General features: G+C 32.4%; 1 protein-coding gene across 1 annotated transcript in view; it reads right to left on the bottom strand.

Annotated features, from left to right (window-relative positions):
- The window catches only part of LOC129219021 (microtubule-actin cross-linking factor 1, isoforms 1/2/3/4/5-like), a 271,646-nt gene that overhangs the window by 46,281 nt on the left and 202,360 nt on the right, over positions 1–23,005 (bottom strand). The window contains 10 exon segments of the mRNA XM_054853341.1: positions 2,243–2,529; positions 2,788–2,994; positions 5,245–5,400; positions 5,485–5,655; positions 9,264–9,392; positions 12,269–12,469; positions 14,980–15,135; positions 15,223–15,393; positions 19,943–20,044; positions 20,129–20,353. Coding sequence (XP_054709316.1) covers positions 2,243–2,529; positions 2,788–2,994; positions 5,245–5,400; positions 5,485–5,655; positions 9,264–9,392; positions 12,269–12,469; positions 14,980–15,135; positions 15,223–15,393; positions 19,943–20,044; positions 20,129–20,353 — 1,805 coding nt within the window.

Below are 23,005 nucleotides of genomic sequence, written 5' to 3'. Positions count from 1 at the left end.
TAGTTTTCCCCGATGGGAGCAAGAGGTCTCCGATGGGGTGGAAATTACCCCCTCTACCCCCACCTTAGCGCTGCCACTGCATTTACCCAAACGAAATGGTAATAGATAGACCTTCAAAACTGCACTGGACTGTTATCCATGTGGTTTAAAGGTGGTTAAGAGAGTATTCTCAAAGATGATGAAGTGAACCAAGGAATTTTGAAAAAAAAAAAAATCATTAGAGGTTTAAAGCAGCAGACTAATTGTAGTACTTCTAAACAGCCAAAGTGGGCCATCATCCAGTGATGAACTAATAGCAAATGGAAATGGTATCTATATACATGTGCCAGTGTATGTGTGAAAGAAATAAATGTTAAATAAAGCACTTATAAACTAAACCAAACCATAAATGTTTCTTCTTTCTTTTTTTTAGATAATTGTCAAGTAAAAGAGGATTAAATTTCTTTAGACCAAAGGTGAAATTTTACCAATTGAGAAAAAATACTTATAAATACAAATACAAAAGTGACGACCAGCAACAGGCTCTGGGCCCAGCTAGACTGGTCCTAGTCAATTTACAATCCCCAGTGAAGATCAATGGCCCTCTTAAAACTGTCTACTCCTTTGCTCATTACCACCTCTTCCGGTAAGCTGTTCCAAGGTTCCACTACCCTGCTAAAATAATAATTTTTCCTAATATCCATGTTAGCCTGAGATTTAAATAGCTTAAAACAATGACCCCTTGTCCTGTTTTCAGTGCTAAACTTTAGCCCCGTAACATCTTTCGTTTTAATAAATTTAAACAGCTGAATCTTGTCCCCTCGGTCTCTTCTTTGCTCAAGACTGTACATTTTTAGCCTTCTAAGCCTGGAATCATAATCTAAGTGGGAAAGTCCACTTATTAGCCTTGTAGCCCGCCTTTGAACCCTTTCCAATACATTAATGTCTTTCTTAAGATAAGGAGACCAAAACTGAACAGCATACTCCAAATGGGGTCTTACCAAACTTCTATATAAGGGCAGAACTTCTTTAGATTTATTTGAAATAGATCTATTGATAAACCCAAGCATCTTATTGGCTTTGTTGCTAGCAATGCTGCACTGTTGGCTAAACTTTAAATCCTGACTTATTAGGACCCCCAGATCAGTAACTTTGTCTGCCTGACTAATGACTGAACCTTGCAAATAATAACTTGTACACTTATTTCCATGCCCTAAATGTAGCACTTGACATTTCCCAACATTAACAGCCATACCCCATTTATCAGCCCGCTCCGTAATATGATCTAGATCATCTTGCAGCTGATTTGCTTGTTCTTCATTTTCTACAGTCCCCATAACTTTGACATCATCAGCAAAACAATTCATGCTCCCAGAAATATTTTTGTGAATATCGTTCATAAAGACAATGAACAAAACAGGCCCTAACACTGATCCTTGAGGAACCCCGCTTAAGACCTCACTCCAATTAGAATAATTTCCCCTTACAACTACTCTTTGTTTCCTTCCGGTCAGCCAATTTTTTACCCAAATGAAGGTTTTCCCTCCTATTTCTATATCAGCTAATTTGCTAAGTAGAGCAACATGCGGTACCTTATCGAAAGCTTTTTGAAAATCAATGTAAACAACATCTACAGGCTTCTTATTGTCCAAAGCCATGGTAACTTTGTCATAGAAATGTAATAAATTAGTTGCACAAGATTTACCTTTCCTGAAACCGTACTGAAAACTAGTCAATAGATTATTAGTCTCTGGAAAATTTACTATCTTAATTTTCATCAATGTTTCAAAAATTTTGCAAACCACTGAAGTTAGACTCACAGGTCTATAATTTCCTGCACTCCCTTTAGACCCTTTCTTGAAGAGCGGTGTAATGTTAGCCAGCTTCCAATCCTCTGGCACTGTCCCCGAGTTATAAGAAGCATTGAAAATATTTACAATTACATCTGCCAATTCCTCTGCACATTCAACTAAAATTTTCGGATAAATATTATCTGGCCCCGGAGCCTTAGTCTCTTTAATTTTTTTCAAATGAAATAAAACGTCATCCCTGGAAAATACAAAGTCCTCAAGCTGTACTATAGCTTGTGTCTTGTTGGTGTCAACTGTTGAGATACAGTTATCGTTAAAAACACTCGAAAAAAAGTTATTAAGAACATTAGAACTAATAGCAAATGGAAATGGTATCTATATACATGTGCCAGTGTATGTGTGAAAGAAATAAATGTTAAATAAAGCCTTACAAACATAGAATACATACTAACCTATCAACTGATCTTGAACAAACTTTATTCCAACGTGATTTCAGCTGATCCATCATGTCTTGTATCAACTGCACTTCCTGCTTAGGACATTTATCCTTTAGAGTACGACCTATTTTCACTGTACTATCATAAGTAACTTGCTTAGCACCTAATGATCGCTGAAATTCTTTATGCTTAGACAAAAGTTTTTTTATTTTGATGGGATCATTTCCTATTGGGATTGTTGAGCTTAATATATTCTCAGCTTCATCTAACCATGAAGAAAGAGAAGTCCAAGCATCACTGAACTGAAAAATGTAATGTGTATTAAAATATTAAATAATAATAAAAGAACAAATGTGTTCAAAGGTAACAAGAAAGATTCACTATAAAAAATATATACAGTATAACAAATTTGGACTAAAATGCGTAAAAAATCATTCAAAACTTTTTTCTGATATCAAGTAGTTTTAATAATGAAAATTTCATTTATTAAGCAGAAATTATACGAATGAAAGTAAACTAAATAAAAATCAGTATTTCATTGTAAAATTGAAAGTAATTACTTCTTTAGCTTCTTTATATCCATGATCTAAAGCTCTAGTTCTTTCAGCAGCTTTTGAAACTATTCTCTCCCATCTGTGTTGAACACTGATTAGAAGATTTTTAATCAAGATAACATCCTGCTTTTGGCTGAAATATTTGAGATGATTGCCTTTCTTGTCTAAATTTAGCATTACTTCACGATGAGAGCCGACATCTTTTTGGAAGTTCTAAAGGAAATTATGTAATTTAAATGGAACTTTCTTATTGCATTATTAATAAAAATATAAATAAAATTATACATAAACATTAATTTGAACAAGGTTTACATAAATATCGAATGCTAAAATAGTTCTGCAATTTAATACAAAACATCAATAGCGGACACAAGATGACACAGTGTGACAGTGACGTTGCCAACATTTTATAAAAAGCAGAGTTAATTTCTACCAAATGAAGTACAGGAGCCCTATAGCCTTTCAAAACTCATTTTTATGTATAAATATTCTGAATTCACCTAAAATGTAAAATTTGTATAAAATGGAAAATAAGCACAGGAGCTCAGCTTTCTTGAACTCTTTTGCCAGTTAATCCATGGTGAAAAGAAGTCAATCATGAACAGACATATGACACAACACAAGGTAGACAAACAGTGCTTGCAAGAGCAACAGAACTTAGTAAAAGCATATATTTCTCTATTACAAACACTAAAGACACTTCTGGAACCCACTATTTCTAAATTTTTTTTTCCATAACAATATCAGCTGGGGATTATGTTTCATGCTGTTGTGAACAAAGTCATTTTTTAAAAGCACTGAAAACCTAGCATAAATATGAAAGATCCTCTTCAAAACCTTTTAATTAAGTATAAAAATACCACTGAAATAGGTTTAGTGCACTTAAATCACTATGGATTATATACAACAATGTAATATATCATGTTTCTTGATTTTCAAGAAGTTCATAGACATGATTTATTTTTTTCTGGAACACAAGCTTGATGTTTGTGGATTAATGCAGAACACTTTGTTCATGTGTTCTGAATCAACAAGTAATTGACGTTGATTTTACTACATTAATGCAGTGTTTTCAAGTTTTTTTCTTCACCTTTTCACCAAGTTTTTGCAAACAAACTTCACTCAATTGGTAAGATTTTCTTTTTCTTATCTCACATTTACCGAGGAAAAAAAGAACGACAAACTGGGCAATGAAGACAATTGTGTTCATATATGTAAGGAAGTTAAAGACATAGGTAAGAAAGAAAAAAAGTTAATGCACTTAAGCTTATTTATCCACTTTGTATAATAGCTAAAAGAGTATTTGCAATTAAATCTAAAAAATCGGTATCTTTTTGCTATGTAAAGCGTTTTTTGTTGCAAAAGACTTAATAAACATGTTGGGAGGTCTGTAATAACTGCAATCCAAGTGGCAATAAATATTCATTAATTATCAGAGATGGGTTAATCTCTTGTCCCAGATGCCTCGGAACTACTAAATTGATACCAAAAAAGACTTAAAATGAATTCTGTTTTTCCACAAAGAACAAAGAAGCAGCGCTTTTGGAATGTCCAATCTCAATCAACAACAGAAGTATACAATTTGATGCTGTGTGAGTCGTATACACAAAATTTTAATCTTCTATAACTAACCGCTTTTTTGTTATACAATGTACATACACTAGCCCACATATACCTTCAAATGTCATGACAAAACTTATGAAAATGAATTTGGGGACAGTAAAAATGCATTTTTTCGGTTAAATACAAATTTACACACAAAGATACATTTAGACATCATTAGAAAACTTATCGAAATTTGTTTAGAGATAATCAAAAAAGGAAATGCATGTTAGAATTTGAGTGAAGCTATTTGTAGAGACAATACATTGTTTTTATTGTACTAGAAAGCAAAACTTGCACAACCTACATCGTTCAAATAGTGTAAAATTTTAAACACTAAGAAATTTCCGTATAATCCGAGTTTTCAGTATCTGAGGTGGCTTGAGCCCCAATTACCTTGGATTTTTGAGGACTTTGATTTATAAAAGTACTGTTTTTGGTTCTTTTTATTATCTTCATAGACTTTACTGTCTATGAAGATAATAAAAAGAACCAAAAACAGTACTTTTATAAATTGCTGTAAATGATATTTTTCAGTTCTTCTTATACAATAGATTTTTTTTAAATCTGCTAAAAATTTATAGGACCAATAATTATGAGAAAAGAGCATCAACATTTTTCTCTCTGAAAAGTTTTATCTTTCAATCAGTATTCTAGAATTGGAAATCTTTAAATTATATCTCAAGTGAGATACGTTTAAGAAGATAAAACAATTTCCTTTCCACAACCAGTTTCAGGCAAAGGTATGTACATATGCAGACAGAAGTATGATAGACAATTTTTGAAGTCTTAAGCTAAAAAGTTTAAATACAGAAGTGATGAAGCATGAAAGTGGTTCAAACCAAAAGATTTATAACTTACTCTATGCTCCTCAATTTGCTTCAATACAGATTTCATATGGCGGCTGACAGGCTCTAAAGTTGTAATGCATTTCTCAGCACTAGTTAACCACTCAACAAACTTCTGCAAAGCTTCATGAAATTCTGTAGCTTCACGGAGAGCAATCTCTAACTTTATCTAATACAAAAAATACATCACTATATGACATGTACATGTATAGAACGCAATAATAAATAATTAAGTTGACTTTAAAAATATTACCTTCCTGTCATTAGATTTGTTCAAAATACTGTCCCATCTTTGCTTTAGGGTACGTAAATTATGCTGTAATGTTTTTGTACTACTATCACCAGATCTTTTCATATAATTTTGTCCCTGCTGTAAAATTGACTCCACTTTGTATCGATTCGAGTCCAATTCATTAAATAAATCCTACAAAAAGAAAGATAATGTAGAGCAGAATGTATTTTACTAACACTAAAAACTTAAGAATCTAGCAGGATCTGCCTGAAATGAACACTCATTTGATCACCTAATATATCGTCAACACCATGCTAAACTAACGATGTGAAAAATCACGAATTACGTTTTTCCCTGGTTTGCCATAGTATGTAAAAAGAGCTACTTACTGGTTATAACTATTTCAAATGATAGTTAGACACTTAAAGTTATCTATAAAAATTAAAACATTGAAATTAACTACACACAAAAATTTTTATTTTGGCTCTTTTGAAAAGTGCCAATTTTCAAATTCATTGGTTAGCATGGCGTTGACGATATGTACGAGATTTGTCCAGAAAATAGGTATAAAAGTTGAATAATAACTTTATTTTACAGTTATTCAAGTATTAAAATATGGTCTCCTTCAAAGTACTCTCCCTGAGAAAAATGCACCTCTGCCAAAACCGTTTCTACTGTTGAAAACAGTTCTGAAAGTCTTCAGTTGTGATGCTGTTCAGTAGTTGTGTCATTTCTGCATTGATAGCTTCCACATCTCCCAAGCGCCGCCCCCGAAGCACCATTTTACATTTTGGGAAAAAAAGTCACAAGGGGCTAAATCAGGTGAAAAAGGCCGGTGGTCTGTCATGGTGATTAAGCATTCATGCAGAACAAATAACATGTGAGTGGGCGAATTTCTTCATTTCAAATTTTTGTGTCAGAATTTTGTGAACAATTGTTTTGAGGATTGACAGCTCATCAGCTATCATTCTGACTGTTAATATACAGTCTTCAAGAACACAAGCCCGAATTTGTTCAAAATTTTCATCAGAACTCGATGTTGAGGGGCGTTCTGGGCGAGGGCCTCCTTTCACATCTTCTCGGCCTTCTCAGAACCTTTTAAACCACTTGTTCATGGTTGGTTCCTTCAGAGAATTGTCTCCATAAACTTGTTTCAAACACTAAAAAATCTCACTGCCATTTTTGGCTTTTTTTTTGCAAGAAACTTGATGTTGATGCACTGTTCTTCAATCAGAGAGAGCTCCATGCCGACGGCAGGTGAAAAAGAGTAATTTTCAACAAGCAGCCACACACTCCTGCTTACACGTAAAGCGCTCCGACTCAAATTGCTCGTTGAGGGGATTGGCTACAACAGCAGTGCCACATGGCGGCGCCTCTACAACACCTTGATATGTCATCCCGACTTTTTTATAGGTACTTTCCAGACAAATCTTTTATCAATTACTTTTTGGGCATGAAAAAACATCAGTTACCTATTGCTTGGATAAGTGAGTTTCTAGACAATTAAAATTTTGCTTATGATACGCAAATATGAAAATTTCAGCTTCATGTTTCACTCATAATGTTATACTTCGCATTCAGGCAATGAATAAAATTATTAACTTAATCATTAGCAACAAAAAGGAAAAAAATCAATAACAATTTTATAGTTAAACAGCATTAAAAAAAAATATCCACTGACTTAAGAGCACACTTCAATTTTATGAAGTAGTTATTCCCCCCCCCCCCCCCAACAGAAGAGCAGAAATATTTCATTTCTTTGCTTCAGTTACTCACATTTTTACTACATTAAAAAATCTAAACATTTTCATTCTACTACAATCTTTAGGAAGATTGCAAGGGGAAATGAAATTACACTAAATAAAGTCATAAACTAAATTATAAAGATGAAATTATTTTCAGAAAATAGAAAAATGATTTAGTGACTAGGAGAGAAATATTTATTTCCTGTAAATTATTTTGACAGTCATCAGCAACTTTAATTTTCCTGACATTTCTTGCATTGGGACAGAAATTAAGCCTAAACTTGGGAAACCCACAAAAGGTTAATATAAATCAAACCACAAAAAATATTTGAAGGTCATTGATTATAATTAAAATAACAGAGAGCCATTATGTAATGTAACATAAATATTTATATCTAATGTGCTTTCATAATGCAGTAAACATGTAGCAAAATTAAGAAATGTCTATCAGTGATGGGGGACAATAATACCATTTCACCTATATTTTATTTAAAAAAAAGAAGTAGAACTTGAGTTAATAATAATATTTCTATATATACACTTGCAAACTCAACCCTAGAAGAAAATGATAAATGAATTTATTAAAAAAATAAATATAATTTGACTAAATGCACATCCAGGTAGAATTTTATTAATTTCCAAGAAGCATTCCCCTCTCCCACTAGCCTCCACTGCAAGGGGCTTGTGAGAGGACTCGCATGAAAATAAACAGGCAAATAAATATTTAAAAAATAATTTGTTAATTTCATCATATCTATGTAATTGATTTTTGAAAATTGTTTTGTGAACTTCTCTTTTTGCAACCCACAAACCATCATTGAATAATATGTGGTTTACAAATGAGGTAGAAGAAGCAAAGGGATCTAAGTGGACTATTTAAAGTTTAGAGTAAATTGCCTTTGAAGTTCAGATCCTAGGTAGGCTTCATCAAAAAAGTTTCTAAACCATGCTGTACAGCTGCAACTACTAGGGCTTCTATTACTATTTCGTGCCCCAAAGCAGAGGAGTAGTTCTCCATTTGTACTGGTTGTCTCCAAATTTTTAATTTTGTCACTTACATCCCTTTGCTTCTCACTGCCTCAAACCAGCTCTTAAGTATAAAAACCAGCTCAATCCATGAATTTTCAAAAGGCAAATTGGAACATAGGCAATTCAACCAGGTTATCTTTAAAAACCAGAATGTTTTTTCCCTATTTGTTTTAACTTAAAACAGATCATTAAGTAATATGGATAAATATTTCCAATGTTATGCACCAGGTTTTAAAATTAAACAATACAGAAAATAATCTGCATTAGGAGTGTACATGTGAAATTGATATTATGCAGGAAACAGTATAGCACAGAGCTAAAGCTTTTGTAAACATACAATTTAAAAACTATCAATATCAAAGATACTTCATTTTTTTAAAAAATATGCACATGAGGCAGTGAGAAGCAAAGGGATGTAAGTGGCAAAATTAAACATTTGGAAATTTGGAAATAACCAGTACACATGGTAGGTGAATGTCTCCTCTGTCTTGGGGCAAGAGACGGTACTAGTAGCCCTGGTAGCTGTTGTTACACAGCATGATTTTGTAAAACTTTTCAATGAAAGCCTACCGAGGACCTTACCTTTAAATGTGTTTTACTCCAAACTTGAAAATGTCCACTTACTTCCCTTTGCTTCTAACTGCCTCATATGTTTATCATTTTTTGGCAGTATTTTTATTCTCTACCACATGAAAATTTATAGAAGAAGTCTCCATTTAGTAGATTCCATCTTTGAAGCATATTTCAGTAATTTCTGGAAGAAATATTGTACTGTTTACGTGTTTAAAAGTTAAATTTTAAAAGTTAAAAGGTTTCTAAGAAGGTTTTGATTAGTGGAGCTATAATAATCCTTAATTCTACAAAAATTTTGCTTGTAATAAGGATTTTTCAATATAAGGTTTTTCTTAATGAACTTATTGAAACAATAGCAAAACAAACACACACAAAAATAATTTTAAAACATTGATTTTTTGAACTAAGCATGATCATATAAGATAATATTTTGTAAGGAAAACTATAACGAACCATAAACCTATTCAACTGGTCTTTAGCAGTTTCAGGAAGACCACCAACAGGTTTTGATGTAAGCAACTGACTGTCAATGTCATTAAGCCACATGAGAAGGTCTTGAATATCTTGATGAAATTGCTGTGCCTATATCAAAGGTTAAAAAAATGCAACGTTTCACTTAATACTCAGTGCTCACATAAAAGACAAATCACGATTTCATTAACTAGCTTTCAAGAGCAACAAATTTAATCAACCAATAGGATAGTTGCTGAGCATCAATTAACAAGAATCTCAACCAGAAACAAAAGAAACACATCTCTAAATTTTAAAACATGGCATCTTTCTCTTATTTTAGAAAACATCCACTATATGCTTCTCTTCTGCAAAAAGCTTGATCAAAATAACTTTGCTGCCTAGACTCATACATGTAGAGATCAGTCCTACACTGTGAAAAAATTACGAAGCATTACTGGTTATTTCCGTGGAACTTCTCGGGATTTCACCCGTTTTCACCTATTTCCCCGTAAAAATAAGCATTTTTGAAAAAAAGTTTCCTGAATCGCTACAAGTTGCACACGTGCAGACTTTTCATTGTTGTGGAAAATATTTTTAGCAACCAGTTTAAAGATTGAATGAACGTGTTTATTAAGTGTACTGTCCTAAGGTTGCTTACGGCCTGTCCAGATTGACTTAGCTCCCAAGGAGAGTGAAAAAGACAGTGGAAAGCTACAGCTTTGCAAGGCAGGAATTGAAGGCAAGAATTGAAGGCAAGAGATATGCTTGATTCCTTCTTGCATAGCTTTGGTCGTGGTCGCTGTGATTTTTATGAAGCCTTCTTGGTAAATCAGGAAGGTTCCTAATCAATAACACTAAAGTTACTTAATTTTTCTTGAAGGTTTTAGAGAGATGACTGGCTATAACAGGGGAGATTTAGCACTTCTTCATAAAGTTAAAAAGGTTAATTTCAGAAAGGTTACTGACTTTCAGCAGAAAACGTTCCTGATTTTTCCAAGATATATTACTGGAAAAAGTTGGGCACATCAGCTGCCTATTATTTTCCAGGAACGTTTCTGAATCGTTTTTACATTGTATATTTAGAGTCTAGTTAAGATTACATATTACAAATTCTAATATAGAGCCTCTTGAGACAAAAGATAATACAAATAGATAAGCAACAGGCTCTGGGTCCAGCTAGGCTGGTCCTAGGATATAAGAACAGATACTTTGCTTGCAATGCTGCAATTTGTAGCTTTCTGCATGCTGCCAGGGGCAAACTGGGTCCCACAAAAGGGCGCCAACCTTGGCCTCCAAAGGGCACAAAAAAAAAAAATAATAATAATAAGGAAAAAAAGGATAGTACACAGGTTTACAAGTTTAAAGAAAAGAAAAAAAAAGCTAAGTGAAGTCACACAAGTTTGTTAGAGCAAGAAAATAAAATAAATAAATAAATAAATAAATAAAAATAAGGAAGTTGCACCAAAAAAGAAAATAAATTTGCATACGTATTGATATGAGAGGATAATATCAAGATGTTGTCATGACAGCATGATATCAAGGTCTAGGCAAGATGATCTTGTTTTTGTAAGATTGCATATGTATTGATATGACAGGAAAATGTCAGGATACATTGACATGACAGTATGAAATCAGCACGTTTGCAAGGTGTTTTATTCATTTATTTATTTGTATTATTTTCACTTTAAACTCGAGAATTAAATTTCATTCTTGAATTATTTCTGTTATTCTTCAAGATAGTTTTCTAGCCTAAAAATATTTTCTTAAAGCTGACATCTGATCGGAAATTTATATAAAGGTATTAATAGTACTCGCAATTTAATTTTAAAAATGAAAGTTTCTTCGTTTTGCATAATACTTGACTTATTTTTTAAATTCATGCTTCTAATTGTATTATAAAGACATAAAATGCCTAGTTAGGAATAATTGCGGAAGTTTTTATATCACATTTAAGAGTAAAGATAGCAAAGTAATAAATAAAAAAGTAAATACAATAAAGTACATTTTCAAATGGATGTCAGCATTGAAAATATCCCATGGACAAAACATATGAATTTAACTTAAAGAATAACATAAATAACCATTGAATAAAATTAATCTTACGTGAGATTGAAGTGATAATACAAAATTCTGGGCTTCATGTCCTTTGTTTCAAAGTCTAGGGACGAAAAAAGTTATTTTCGGCCATTTCTAACATTGATCGCACATCGTCCGAGATGTGCTAGTAGAGTGATAGTTTAGTACTATATTAATAAACAAATGCAGTTATCAGTCATTCATAAGATTTTCTTAAAACAATACTATTCCACACTAATAACTAAGCAACCAACTTAACGAAGCCTAAAGAATGCAACGCCACGTGCAGCTAATATGAACCGACTGGAAAATGTGCTAGCAATGCAAGGGACGCTGGGTAGAAAGAACTGTGCGTATGTGCAAGTATCAATGAAGGTCCACCTGTTCTATTGTGTACTAATTACCTTGACGGCGACAGCATGAAATCAGTATCAACTTGACGGCGTCAACATGTATGCAATGTTGTTATTGTAAGGTAATGTCAATATTGATATTTTAAGATGAATGCAATGTTGCATACGTGTTGTTATTGTAATATTGCTTTTTAATCTTTATGCAAGCTTTATGCAGTATGAAACATGTCAATATTGATGCCGTCAATATAATATCAAGATCTGTCAAGGTTGAAGCAAGAAATTTTGCTAGTAGGGATATTGTCTGAATCGGTTTACCATAGGAATGGTCAATAATAGTTTTTGGAATAAGGAGCTTGGCATAATAACTGCAATTAGTGCAAAACTATTTCAATGTGAAGCTTATATAAACAATTACTCTAAGCAAAATCTTTAACAAATGAAAATTCCAATATTTATGGTTCAAGGTTCAAAGTCACAAGTTTGTCTTATTTTTCAGTACATAATTTTTTTTTCAATTTTCCTTCAATTACAACTTTCATTGCATTAATTAATTAAAAAGAAAAGTTTTCTTACTTCTTTCAGAGCATCTTCCAGCTCTTTGTAGCGCTCTGTTGCTTTATTTTGTAAGTGTTGCCATTTTACATTCAAACTTTGAAGTTTATTGTGAGTAAATTTAGCATCTTCACTGCCTCTGTCAGAATCAACAAACTCATGCCCTGCTCGATTGATTGTATCAACACTGGTTTGATGAGCTTGAATATCATTAGTAATAACCTAGAAAGATATAAAATCAATTTTTAGTTATGAAAAAAGCAAATGTTTTACATAGTAATTCTTTCTACATACCAAATAATTCTTTGTACTACATTCATGCTCATACTATGCTTTAGGTAACAAGGAAGTATTATTATTATATATTTTTCTCTTTTTTGTGGAATATTGTCCGATTACGAAAAAAAGAAAAAAAAAGGCAAGCAGCCATGTGATTGGAGTGATACAAATCAGGCATTTTTACTTTTATTGTACTTATAAATTTTTTGTGTGGTAAAAATCTCTACTTAGTCTAAAATGAAACCTCCAAAAAGCATCTGTGTGTTTGAATGCGCAAAACTCGAGAACTACCCGGTCGATTTCACTGAAATTTTCCATCGGTTTCTAGAAGTCCGGAAAAGGTTTGCAGACCTGTTCGAAAAAAATCCAATAAAAAGTTTTTTTTATTCCAATTTGGGTCAAATTTTCACATAAATTCACAAATATGGGGGTGCAAAATTATTTGCACATATTAATATTATATGTCGTTGGAAAGGGTAGAATTTTCTGCATTCTGCACAATTTGTTTCATTGCTCTAACTTAATAACGGTGGGAGTTATTTGCGTTTTTAACTCGAATTGTTTTAGGCTTAGCTGAAATTTAGGCATTACTTGCTTCATTAAAAGCATCAACAAAACGTGAAGGCATTGTTTCCTTTTTGACACCATTGGATAAAGCGGCATTTTTTACTCAAATGAAAGATGTAAATGAGTTAAATTTTGCGCGGAAAGGAGGACAAGGGGTTATTGCTTTAAGCTATTCAAATTTCAGGATAACCTGGAAATAAGGAAAAATTACTACTTTAGTAGGACCTTAGGCACTGGTAAGGGCCATGGGTAATGAGAAAGGGGGTGGATTAGCTTTAAGAGGGCCATTGATCTTTATTGAAGACTAACAAACTGACTAGGACCAGCCTGGCTGGGCCCAGAGCCTGTAGCTGGTCATCACATTTGTAATTTTATATATTATTTCTCTAGCCTGTTTTTCTCTTGCTAAGCGAGATCTTCCTTATTCCATAATTAAATTCACTGATTTACCCCTCATTTTATAGTATATCATGCAGCTAATGATGAAAAATAAATCAAAGATCTAAAAAATGTTTTTTTTTTTTTGTCAAAAAAAAGGGTTATTTTCCTGTTTTTTATTACACATTTTTTCAAATGTATAGCTTCAGAAACTGAAGACACATTAGCTCGGTCTGATAGAGCGTCTTGTTAACAATGAGAAGGGCATGTGTTTGAATCCGGGAAGAAAAATATCATTGTAACGTTTTTTTTTCTTCTCTTCAACAGAATTTTAATACAAGTTTTCATTTATATGTAATCTAAACTCATTGCAGGACTCTGAGCTACAGCAGCTCTCTATTGGTGAACCTTGCTGTAAATTGAGGTTCAAGGTGACATTGATGATGAGGAGGGGGGAGAAAGCAGATAATCCTCGGCAGTGCATAATCTGCACCTCATTAATTTTACTTTTTAAACAGATAATCCATGGATAACACGTACGAAATCATGGTAGTTGGCGGAACTCTTTCTTCAAGAATTTATTACAGATGAGATTGCCATTATTAGTTTCATCTTTGCTGCTGAAAGCTCCAGATCGAAGTATTTTCCATCATTTCAATTTTTTTTTCGCTGGAAATGCCATAGTATCAGACCAAAAAATTGAACATGACTGATTCTGCTCGGGTCAGAGTAGGGGACGTGCATTACCAGAAAGGCGGGTTAGTGGATTTTTAGTGCACAACTTTTATCTTTTCCAGCTTGAAGTCAATTCATTTGATATAAAAAAGAACAATAGAATCAACATAAAAATTGCTGTCCTAAGATATGCCAAGAAAAATATTGAAGTTTTTATGTAAAAAAAGCAGTCAAAAAACTTCGTCCTAAAAAATGAGTAAAATAAGACAACGTGTATACCAGTACATTTAAAAGCATTAAAATGAGATAAAAAATCAGGAAACAGCTGGTTTCAGGCTCTCAAAAACAGGCAAAAGAATTTTAAAGTAAAGATTTCCAAATATTGGGGAAAGAGGGCATGTTTCCAAAAATTTAAATCATAAGTGCAAGAACAATCATGAATAAGTTTGGCAGAAGAAAATTTGAAAGTATGATTAAAGGACCAACAACGTAGGGCAATGGAGGCGAGTTTAAAATCCTGTTTTTTTTGACACAATTTTCATGTTCTTATACACAGAATTTGAGAGCACACCTAGTCTGTCCTATGTATGCAAATCCACACTAACAGAAAATACTATGAATCCCCCATTTGTTAAGTTCCTGAACAGGGTGTTTAAGCTATAAAAATTTTAGTTTATTAACTAGGGAAAAGGTGACAGAAAAATTTAACTTTTTTGGAGTTTCAGTGATCTGATGACTGATGCTTGGAAAAAAGGGTAAAACAACAGAGTTAAAATAATTTTCTGAGAAAATATATCAAGTTTAACAAAGAAACTGATAAATGACTAACATACTTTGTGCTTTGCAAGAACCACTTCAATGACTTGTGGATCTCCAAATACAGGTTTTAACTCATCTAAAGTTTTCTCTGTTTTTGATATCCAAACCATAAGCTCTTCCAAGGCATGTTGAAACTGTCCAAGTTTTAAAAGTGTATTCTCCATTTCTTGCTACAGAAACAAAATATGAATAAAAAAACAGCATGATTTACATTCATTTCATTAATTTTCATAAAATGCTGTATAGTCATGTCGTACCTGCCTGTCCACAATGCTTTTAAGTAAATCATCCCAACGCTTATTAATGTCCGACAATGGTTCTCTGATAGCAACAGCTTGATCAGGAGAAGTGAACTCCATAAGTTCCTGGGCTTGACGATTCAGTGACTCAATTTCTATCATATGAGGATCAACTTCTAATTTAAATTCCTGAAAAGAACTAGTATATGAGAATGATTTTGAACCAAATGGATCAAAAGAAAATACCTTTAAAATAGTTTTCTTCTTATCCGTTTGTTCTAAATTACAGTATTTTAGTGAAAAACTCTTTAAGAAGGTTTTTCAGTAAAATACCGAGTGCATTTATAAAAATATTCAACAGTTCATCTTAATTTTTTTTTTCAAGCAAATTTAACTTTTACAGCACACTCTCAAGAAGCAATATAGTAAAAAGATTCTGGATAATCAGTTAAGATTTTTTTAAATTGGAATTTTTACATATTTTTTTTTGTCCGAGTAAGACAATTCTTAAGTGAAAATAAAAGGAAAAATATAGTTGGATAATAGAAAATTTATATTCATTACATAAACTATATCAAATTAACTGATGATATTTTTAAAGAAGCATCTTACGCCTTATACTGATTTTCTGTTTAAGCCAGGTAGCGTTAAAAATACCAAACATAAAATGACTTTAATTCTGACTATACAGAAGAAAATAAAAAGTTAACTGCTGTAAAATATCCATTGTATGAATGATATTACAGACTTTTTTTTTAAACCATAATTAAATTTTTCAAACTAATTAAAACAGGAAAATGTGGTATTCTTAATATTTCAGTATTGTACAGCATCATAGATCAGTGTTTTGAATTGCTTAAATCACAAGCTAGTCTAGCAACTAAGCAATAATACTTCAACAGGTTTAAAATATGGAATAGTTTGCTCAAAAAGATCATAATTCATAATAAACAATTCAGTTTTAGAAAGAACCATCATTTTCAGTTCCAGATAGAGATAAAGATGAACACAAATACAAAAGTGACGACCAAGCAACAGGCTCTGGGCCTAGCTAGGCTGGTCCTAGCCAATTTACAATCCCCAGTGAAGATCAACGGCCCTCTTAGAACTATCTACTCCCTTGCTCATTACCACCTCTTCCGGTAAGCTGTTCCTAGGTTCCACTACCCTGCTAAAATAATAATTTTTCCTAATATCCATGTTAGCCTGAGATTTAAATAGCTTAAAACAATGACCCCTTGTCCTGTTTTCAGTGCTAAACTTTAGCCCCGTAACATCTTTCATTTTAATAAATTTAAACAACTGAATCATGTCCCCTCAGTCTCTTCTTTGCTCAAGACAGTACATTTGCTCAAGTGTTGCTGACAGTACAGCTCAAGACAGTACGTCCTGAATTTAGCATTCTAAGCCTGGAATCGTAGTCTAAATGAGAAAGTCCACTTATTAGCCTTGTAGCTCGCCTTTGAACCCTTTCCAATACATTAAAATCTTTCTTAAGATAAGGAGACCAAACTGAACAGCATACTCCAAATGAGGTCTTACCAAACTTCTATATAAGGGCAGAAGAACATCTTTAGATTTGTTTCAAATAGATCTATTGATAAACCCAAGCATCTTATTGGCTTTGTTACTAGCTATGCTGCACTGTTGACTAAACTTTAAATCCTGACTTATTAAGATGCCCAGATCAGTAACTTTTTCTGCCTGACTAATGACTGAACCTTACAAATAATAACTTGTACACTTATTTGCATGCCCTAAATGTAGCACTTGACATTTCTCAACATTATCCCATTTATCAGCTCGCTCCATAATATGATCTAGATCCTCTTGCAGTTGATTTGCTTGTTCTTCATTTTCTACAATCCCCATAACTTTGACATCATCAGCAAAACAATTCATGTTCCCAGAAATATTTTTATGAATATCGTTCATAAAAACAATGAACAAAACAGGCCCTAACACTGATCCCTGAGGAACCTCGCTTAAAACCTCAATCCATTTAAAATAATTTCCCCTTTACAACAACCTTTATTTCCTTCCAGTCAGCCAGTTTTTTACTCAAATAAAAATTTTCCCTCCTATTCCTATATCAGCTTATTTGCTAAGTAGAGCAACATGCGGTACCTCATTGAAAGCTTTTTGATAATCAATGTAAACAACATCTACAGGCTTCTTATTGTCTAAAGCCATGGTAACTTTGTCATAGAAATGTAATAAATTAGTTGCACAAGATTTACCTTTCCTGAAACTGTACTGAAGACTAGTCAATAGATTATTAGTCTCTAAAAAATTTACTATCTTAATTTTTATCAATGTTTCAAAAATTTTGCAAACCACTGAAGTTAGACTCACAGGTCTATAATTTCCTGCACTCCCTTTAGACCCTTTCTTGAAGAGCGGTGTAATGTTAGACAGCTTCCAATCCTCTGGCACTGTCCCTGAGTTATAAGAAGCATTGAAAATATTTACAATTACATCTGCCAATTCCTCTGCATATTCAACTAAAATTTTTGGATAAATATTATCTGGTCCCGGTGCCTAAGTTCTTAATTTTTTTTCAAATGAAGTAAAACGTCATCCCTGGAAAATACAAAGTCCTCAAGCTGCACTATAGCTTGTGTCTTGCTGGTGTCAACTGTTAAGATACAGTTATCGTTAAAAACACTCGAAAAAAGTTATTAAGAACATTAGCAATATCACTATCGTCCTGAATTAAAATTCCGTGCTCATCAACCAGTGGCCTAATATGACTATTTCGAACTTTCCCCGAATTAGCGTACGCAAAAACCTTTTAGGATTCCAATCTATGTTATCTGCCAGTCATTGCTCCAACTCTCTTTTCTGAATCCGTACCAAATACTTAAATTTTCACCTTGCCTTACAATATTGGAGCCTATCTGCATAGTGACCAGTTTCTTTAAACCTATGAAAAGCGGCTTTCTTGTAATTTAGAGCCTCTTTAGTTTTTCTGGAGAACCACATCAGCCAAATTTTTGTGTTGACACCCTTTCTCCTAAAGAGAACATGATCCCAACCGTTTTTGCTAGATTTTTCTTAAACTCTGCCCACTGAAGATTGATATCGCTACTGTCCAATCCGGAAGAAAAAACTGCTTTCAAACTCTGCCTAAGTGCTACATAATCAGTATTTCTGAAACTGGGCACAAACCTAAAATTTTCTACTTTGTGCATATCAAATTTAATTCCAAACCTAATACTGTTGTGGTCACTATCTCCAATGTGTTTCCCTACACATAACCCTTGAACAGAACCTTCCATGTCACAGAAAACTACATACAAATTCAAGTCCTGTTGAGTACCCTGAGGTACAATTTGATCTAAGAAACAGTCACCAACTACTTTCAAAAATTCCTCTTCTCTGCTATTACTGTGGTAAAAATTATTCCAATCAATTCCTGGAAAATTAAAATCTCCCATTACGATGACTGACCCCTTGCTTGAAATGTCACAAATAATACTAAACATCTGTTCATCTTGACCCTGGCTTAAGTTGGGTGGCCTATAAATGTTCCCTAAATGTAATTTTTTGCCCTTATTGCCCATCAACTCCAGCCAAATCATATAAATCTCATTAGGTTTATCATTATTTACCAATTCATTGCAAGTTAAAGTGTCTCTGACATAAAGTAAAACCCCACCATCTATTTTACCTACTCTATCTTGTCTAAACAAATTATACCCAGCAATAGATAATAAATCAGCATCATTTTCAAAAGCCCATGTCTCGGTAACTCCAATACTATCCAACCTCTCGTCTATTATTATGCTTTTCAATTCTTCCATCTTGTTCTTAATACTACGAGCATTGGTATAAAAAAACTTTAAGTAACCCCTTCTTACTTTCATTTAATTCTGTGCCATTATTTGAATCCCAACTGTTGAAATTCTTTCTCTTATTAGCCACCCTATTTCTGTTTGTACTAAAATCCCAATAGTTAGTACCCTTTCGAATTCTGCTCCTTAAACCATGCCCCCCATTCCAACTTAGTTTTTTGATTCTGAAGCCTCCAAAACTGAACCACAAATCACTTTGACCCCAGTAGAACTCAGATGCAGGCTCTCCCTAGCATCCAATTGTGTTTACATTTACTCCACACATCAATAAAAATAATACTACACTTTACGCAAATTTCCTTGAGTACCAGGTTCATACACCTAGTCCGTTGGTTTAACCAGCTCCTATGCACTCCTTATCTGGGAAGCAAACCAATCCAGCAGACCTCAGGCCTTGCCACCTTGCCTTGTTAATCCTTTGTTAATAGCACTTGTAGAGCCATATATTAAAAAATTTAATGTAAATTCATTACCAACAAATCTAATATATATATATCACTAGGCATATGTGTTCCTATGAGCATTTTCCCAAAACTGGGAAGTTTAGTTTAATGATATATTTCAACAATGAATAAACAAATCAGATGCTAAAAAGATGATTTCTGTAAAAGTTATTCATGAATTATAACAATTTTTCTGATGTGTTGACACTTAATGAAAAATACTCTCATTGGGAGTTACTTTCCTTCATCACATAAACATTCTAAATTACATACTTTTATAGAATTGAACAGTTTTCTCTAAGCCTAAGGTTACAAAACACAATACAGAAGCATTCATACAAGCAAACATACAAAAAGTTTGCATAAAACTTTCCACAACACACATCGTACCATAAAAGGCAAAACACAGTCACATCAAAATTTAAGAAAGCAACCTACTCTGAGCTGGCTAATTTGCTCTTTTACAGAGGTGATATCAGTTGCAACAGCACCTAATTTAGTAAATCTTTCTTCTACTGTGTCCAAGAATTCCAGTAAGTTCTGAAAAGGAAAAATATCATTACTTTATGTTAAGTGCTTGAATAAAAAATTAAAGTAAAAAAGACTTATAGTTACTAGTTATACCTGTAATGTATCATGAAACAACATTGCTTTTTCCATTGCATTAGCTAGGTTTTGTTCTCTTTTCACATACAATGTAGTTACATTCTCCCAAACAGAGTCTAAATCTTCAATATGTTTTTGCACTTCAGGTTTATCAGGTTCACCACAAAGTTGCATTAAATTATGACCAGCTTGTCTGCAATGATCCACTTCAGGTTTTGTTTGTGTAATTTCTTGTTTTATTTCCTGAAATAAATAAATAAATAAAGCACATACTTATTAAGTTTTATATTCATCATTTCTAAGTTATAAAAAAGTAATTGTATATATTTTTAGCTTAAAAACATTCAATGAAGTAAGGAGTGATCTCTTAAGTAAATAGAATATCTATTAGGGATGTGCCGATAAGCAAATTAGCTGATTACTGATTAAATGGCAGAGCTGATTAATGATTTTATTGATTATTTTTAACACTACCAATTTCTATTTCTTATTTCAAATAGTTAATAGTTTATTTCTCAAAAAAAAAAAAAAACTTTTTAAAGTTGCATTGAATTTTTTTGAGCCAATTTTCATATTTTTATTAAAATTACATTACATTAAATGGACATGAAAATGTAAAAGTACTGGGGGTAGCATGTGGTCAGCTGGCTAATTCAGGAGCACTTTTAAGTGAAATTTAGTTGAAAATTATTAGTAGCCATTTAATCCGAGACTTTTATTCTTTTATAAAATTTATAAGGTTGTCTGGAAGCACTATGATAAAGGAGAAAAGTATCGCCACATGAACAATTTTGAAACATTGTGTTCATACGTATTCAAAATAGAAAAAATAAATAAAAAATGATATTACTTCAACCATCTGTTCATAATAACAATAATAATAATAAAGTATGTACACAATTATTTTTAATCAAATGATATTTAATAATAATTTATGTTTCATTGAATCAAAAGTCCATAGTTAAAAGAATAAGTTGTAAAATGTATGATGCAATCATGTGTATAGTTTAGAAGGAACAAAATAATTGAAAAAAAAAATCAAAAGCTGATGTGAGCGTATCTTAACATAAACTTAGAAAATGATTTTTTTTATATTTCATTCAGTTCTATGCAATTTCTAAACTAGTAATTGTTCTGTTTTTACTCAGTACGTTTTCATACTACATTTTATGGTAATGTTTGTAGAAAATTACATTTATTTACCATTAACAGTTTTATTCATCATAGTTTTTGTTGAAGGTATGCAGAAAAAAACATTTTGGAAAATATTTTTTCCGCCGATTAATCGGCAAAATTTGGCAATCGGCAAAGTGGTTGATTAATCAGCACTACCGATCAATGGGCGCATTCCTAATATCTATAAAATATTTCTCAAAGTTAAAAATAAAGAGTAGAAAATAATGCAACCAAAAAACATGAAGCACATATAATAATGTTATAACTAATGCATTAAGAATTAAGAGAACATTTTGACACAAATTAAATGGAAGCATTGAAGCTAAAAAACTTACATACAGATGCGATAAATATCGAATGCTGATAAAGGCACAGACAGGGTTAATATGGCAGAAATTTTATCATATTCTATGAATCAACCATTAAACAGTTTGAAAAAAAATTTCATACAGAAAGTACAGTAAAAAAAACACCTATTTTCCCTAGTTTTCAATTATTTTACAACTCAATACAAAAGATATTTGAATTAAGCTTCTTTGCTTTTTAACAGAAAGTACTTTCAGTCACAGACTAATTCCAGAACAGAACATGCTCTAAATAACTCAAATAAAACGTTATTTTATAGCTTCTGTTATCAATATTAAAGAAAATAATTTTTTATCCTTGTTAGAAAATAGAGAGCAAAGACTACTTCAATTCATCATTTGTATTAATTTGCTAATACAGTAGGTGCCGCTTAATGTGATCAATATGGGACAAACATAGCTTGATAATAATAACCGATTGATAACAATAACCGAAAAGGATCCAGGGCAGACAAAATGATGATTTTTTCAATTAAGAAGCATTTATTCTTACAACTGCAAATTAAAATTACAGTAACTCAACTAAATGCATTTCTGAATTATAAATTACTAGGTTAGCAGAATGGGATAGCTCTTTTTTCCATCGATTTAACCATCCTGCCGATGCTACAAAGTTTTTTTTGTCCTTTTAAAAGCAAAATCTGCTTTTTGCCGCATTAACGAACGCATCATCCCTGACATTCGTAAACCACAATTTCAAAGCAGATTCAACTTCACCATCTTCTCCAGCACGGTTTTGTTTGTTGTTCAAATTTTCACGTTTCATCACGTTTTTTTAGAAACTTACAAAGTAATGGCAGAGAAATGTTTACTTGTTCTTCCACATTTCTTTGACTCATCACGGTTAAATTGTTGAAGCGTTTTAAAGTGTCAATTTTTTTCTTGACAGTAAAATTATCGTACTTTTTCTCCATGGCTAAAATGTTTGACCATTTAGAGTAAAGTTTTTACTGTAACTGAGCAGGTAGAAAAATTCTACTTTACTGATAAAAAGGAAACCTGTTTCTCTGGAAGTTACTTGTCAGGGTTTGCCTTTGTATTTCTTTTGATTGAGGAACAAAAAAGGGGAAAAAATTGAAAGTCTATGAAAAAGTGATAGTAATAAACAAAGACACTGATTACAATATCCAACTTCTTTAACACGTGTTACTATACAAATGTTCCGGGACTTTGTGATTCTGATAACATTAAGCGAATGATAACATTAACTGTGATCACATTAAGCAGCGCTTACTGTAGTAAAATTTAAAATGAAAGGAAATTATAAAAAGAAAGAGAGAGTGAAATACTTAAAGAGTGAAATACTTCAACTCAATTAAAATTATTATGTAAATAAAGAAATTTTAATGGATTA

Source organism: Uloborus diversus, chromosome 3 (genome assembly GCF_026930045.1).
Source record: "Uloborus diversus isolate 005 chromosome 3, Udiv.v.3.1, whole genome shotgun sequence".
Taxonomy (NCBI): Eukaryota; Metazoa; Arthropoda; class Arachnida; order Araneae; family Uloboridae; genus Uloborus; species Uloborus diversus.
Note: the sequence above shows the minus strand (reverse complement) of the source record. Positions and strands in the feature narration are given on the sequence as shown.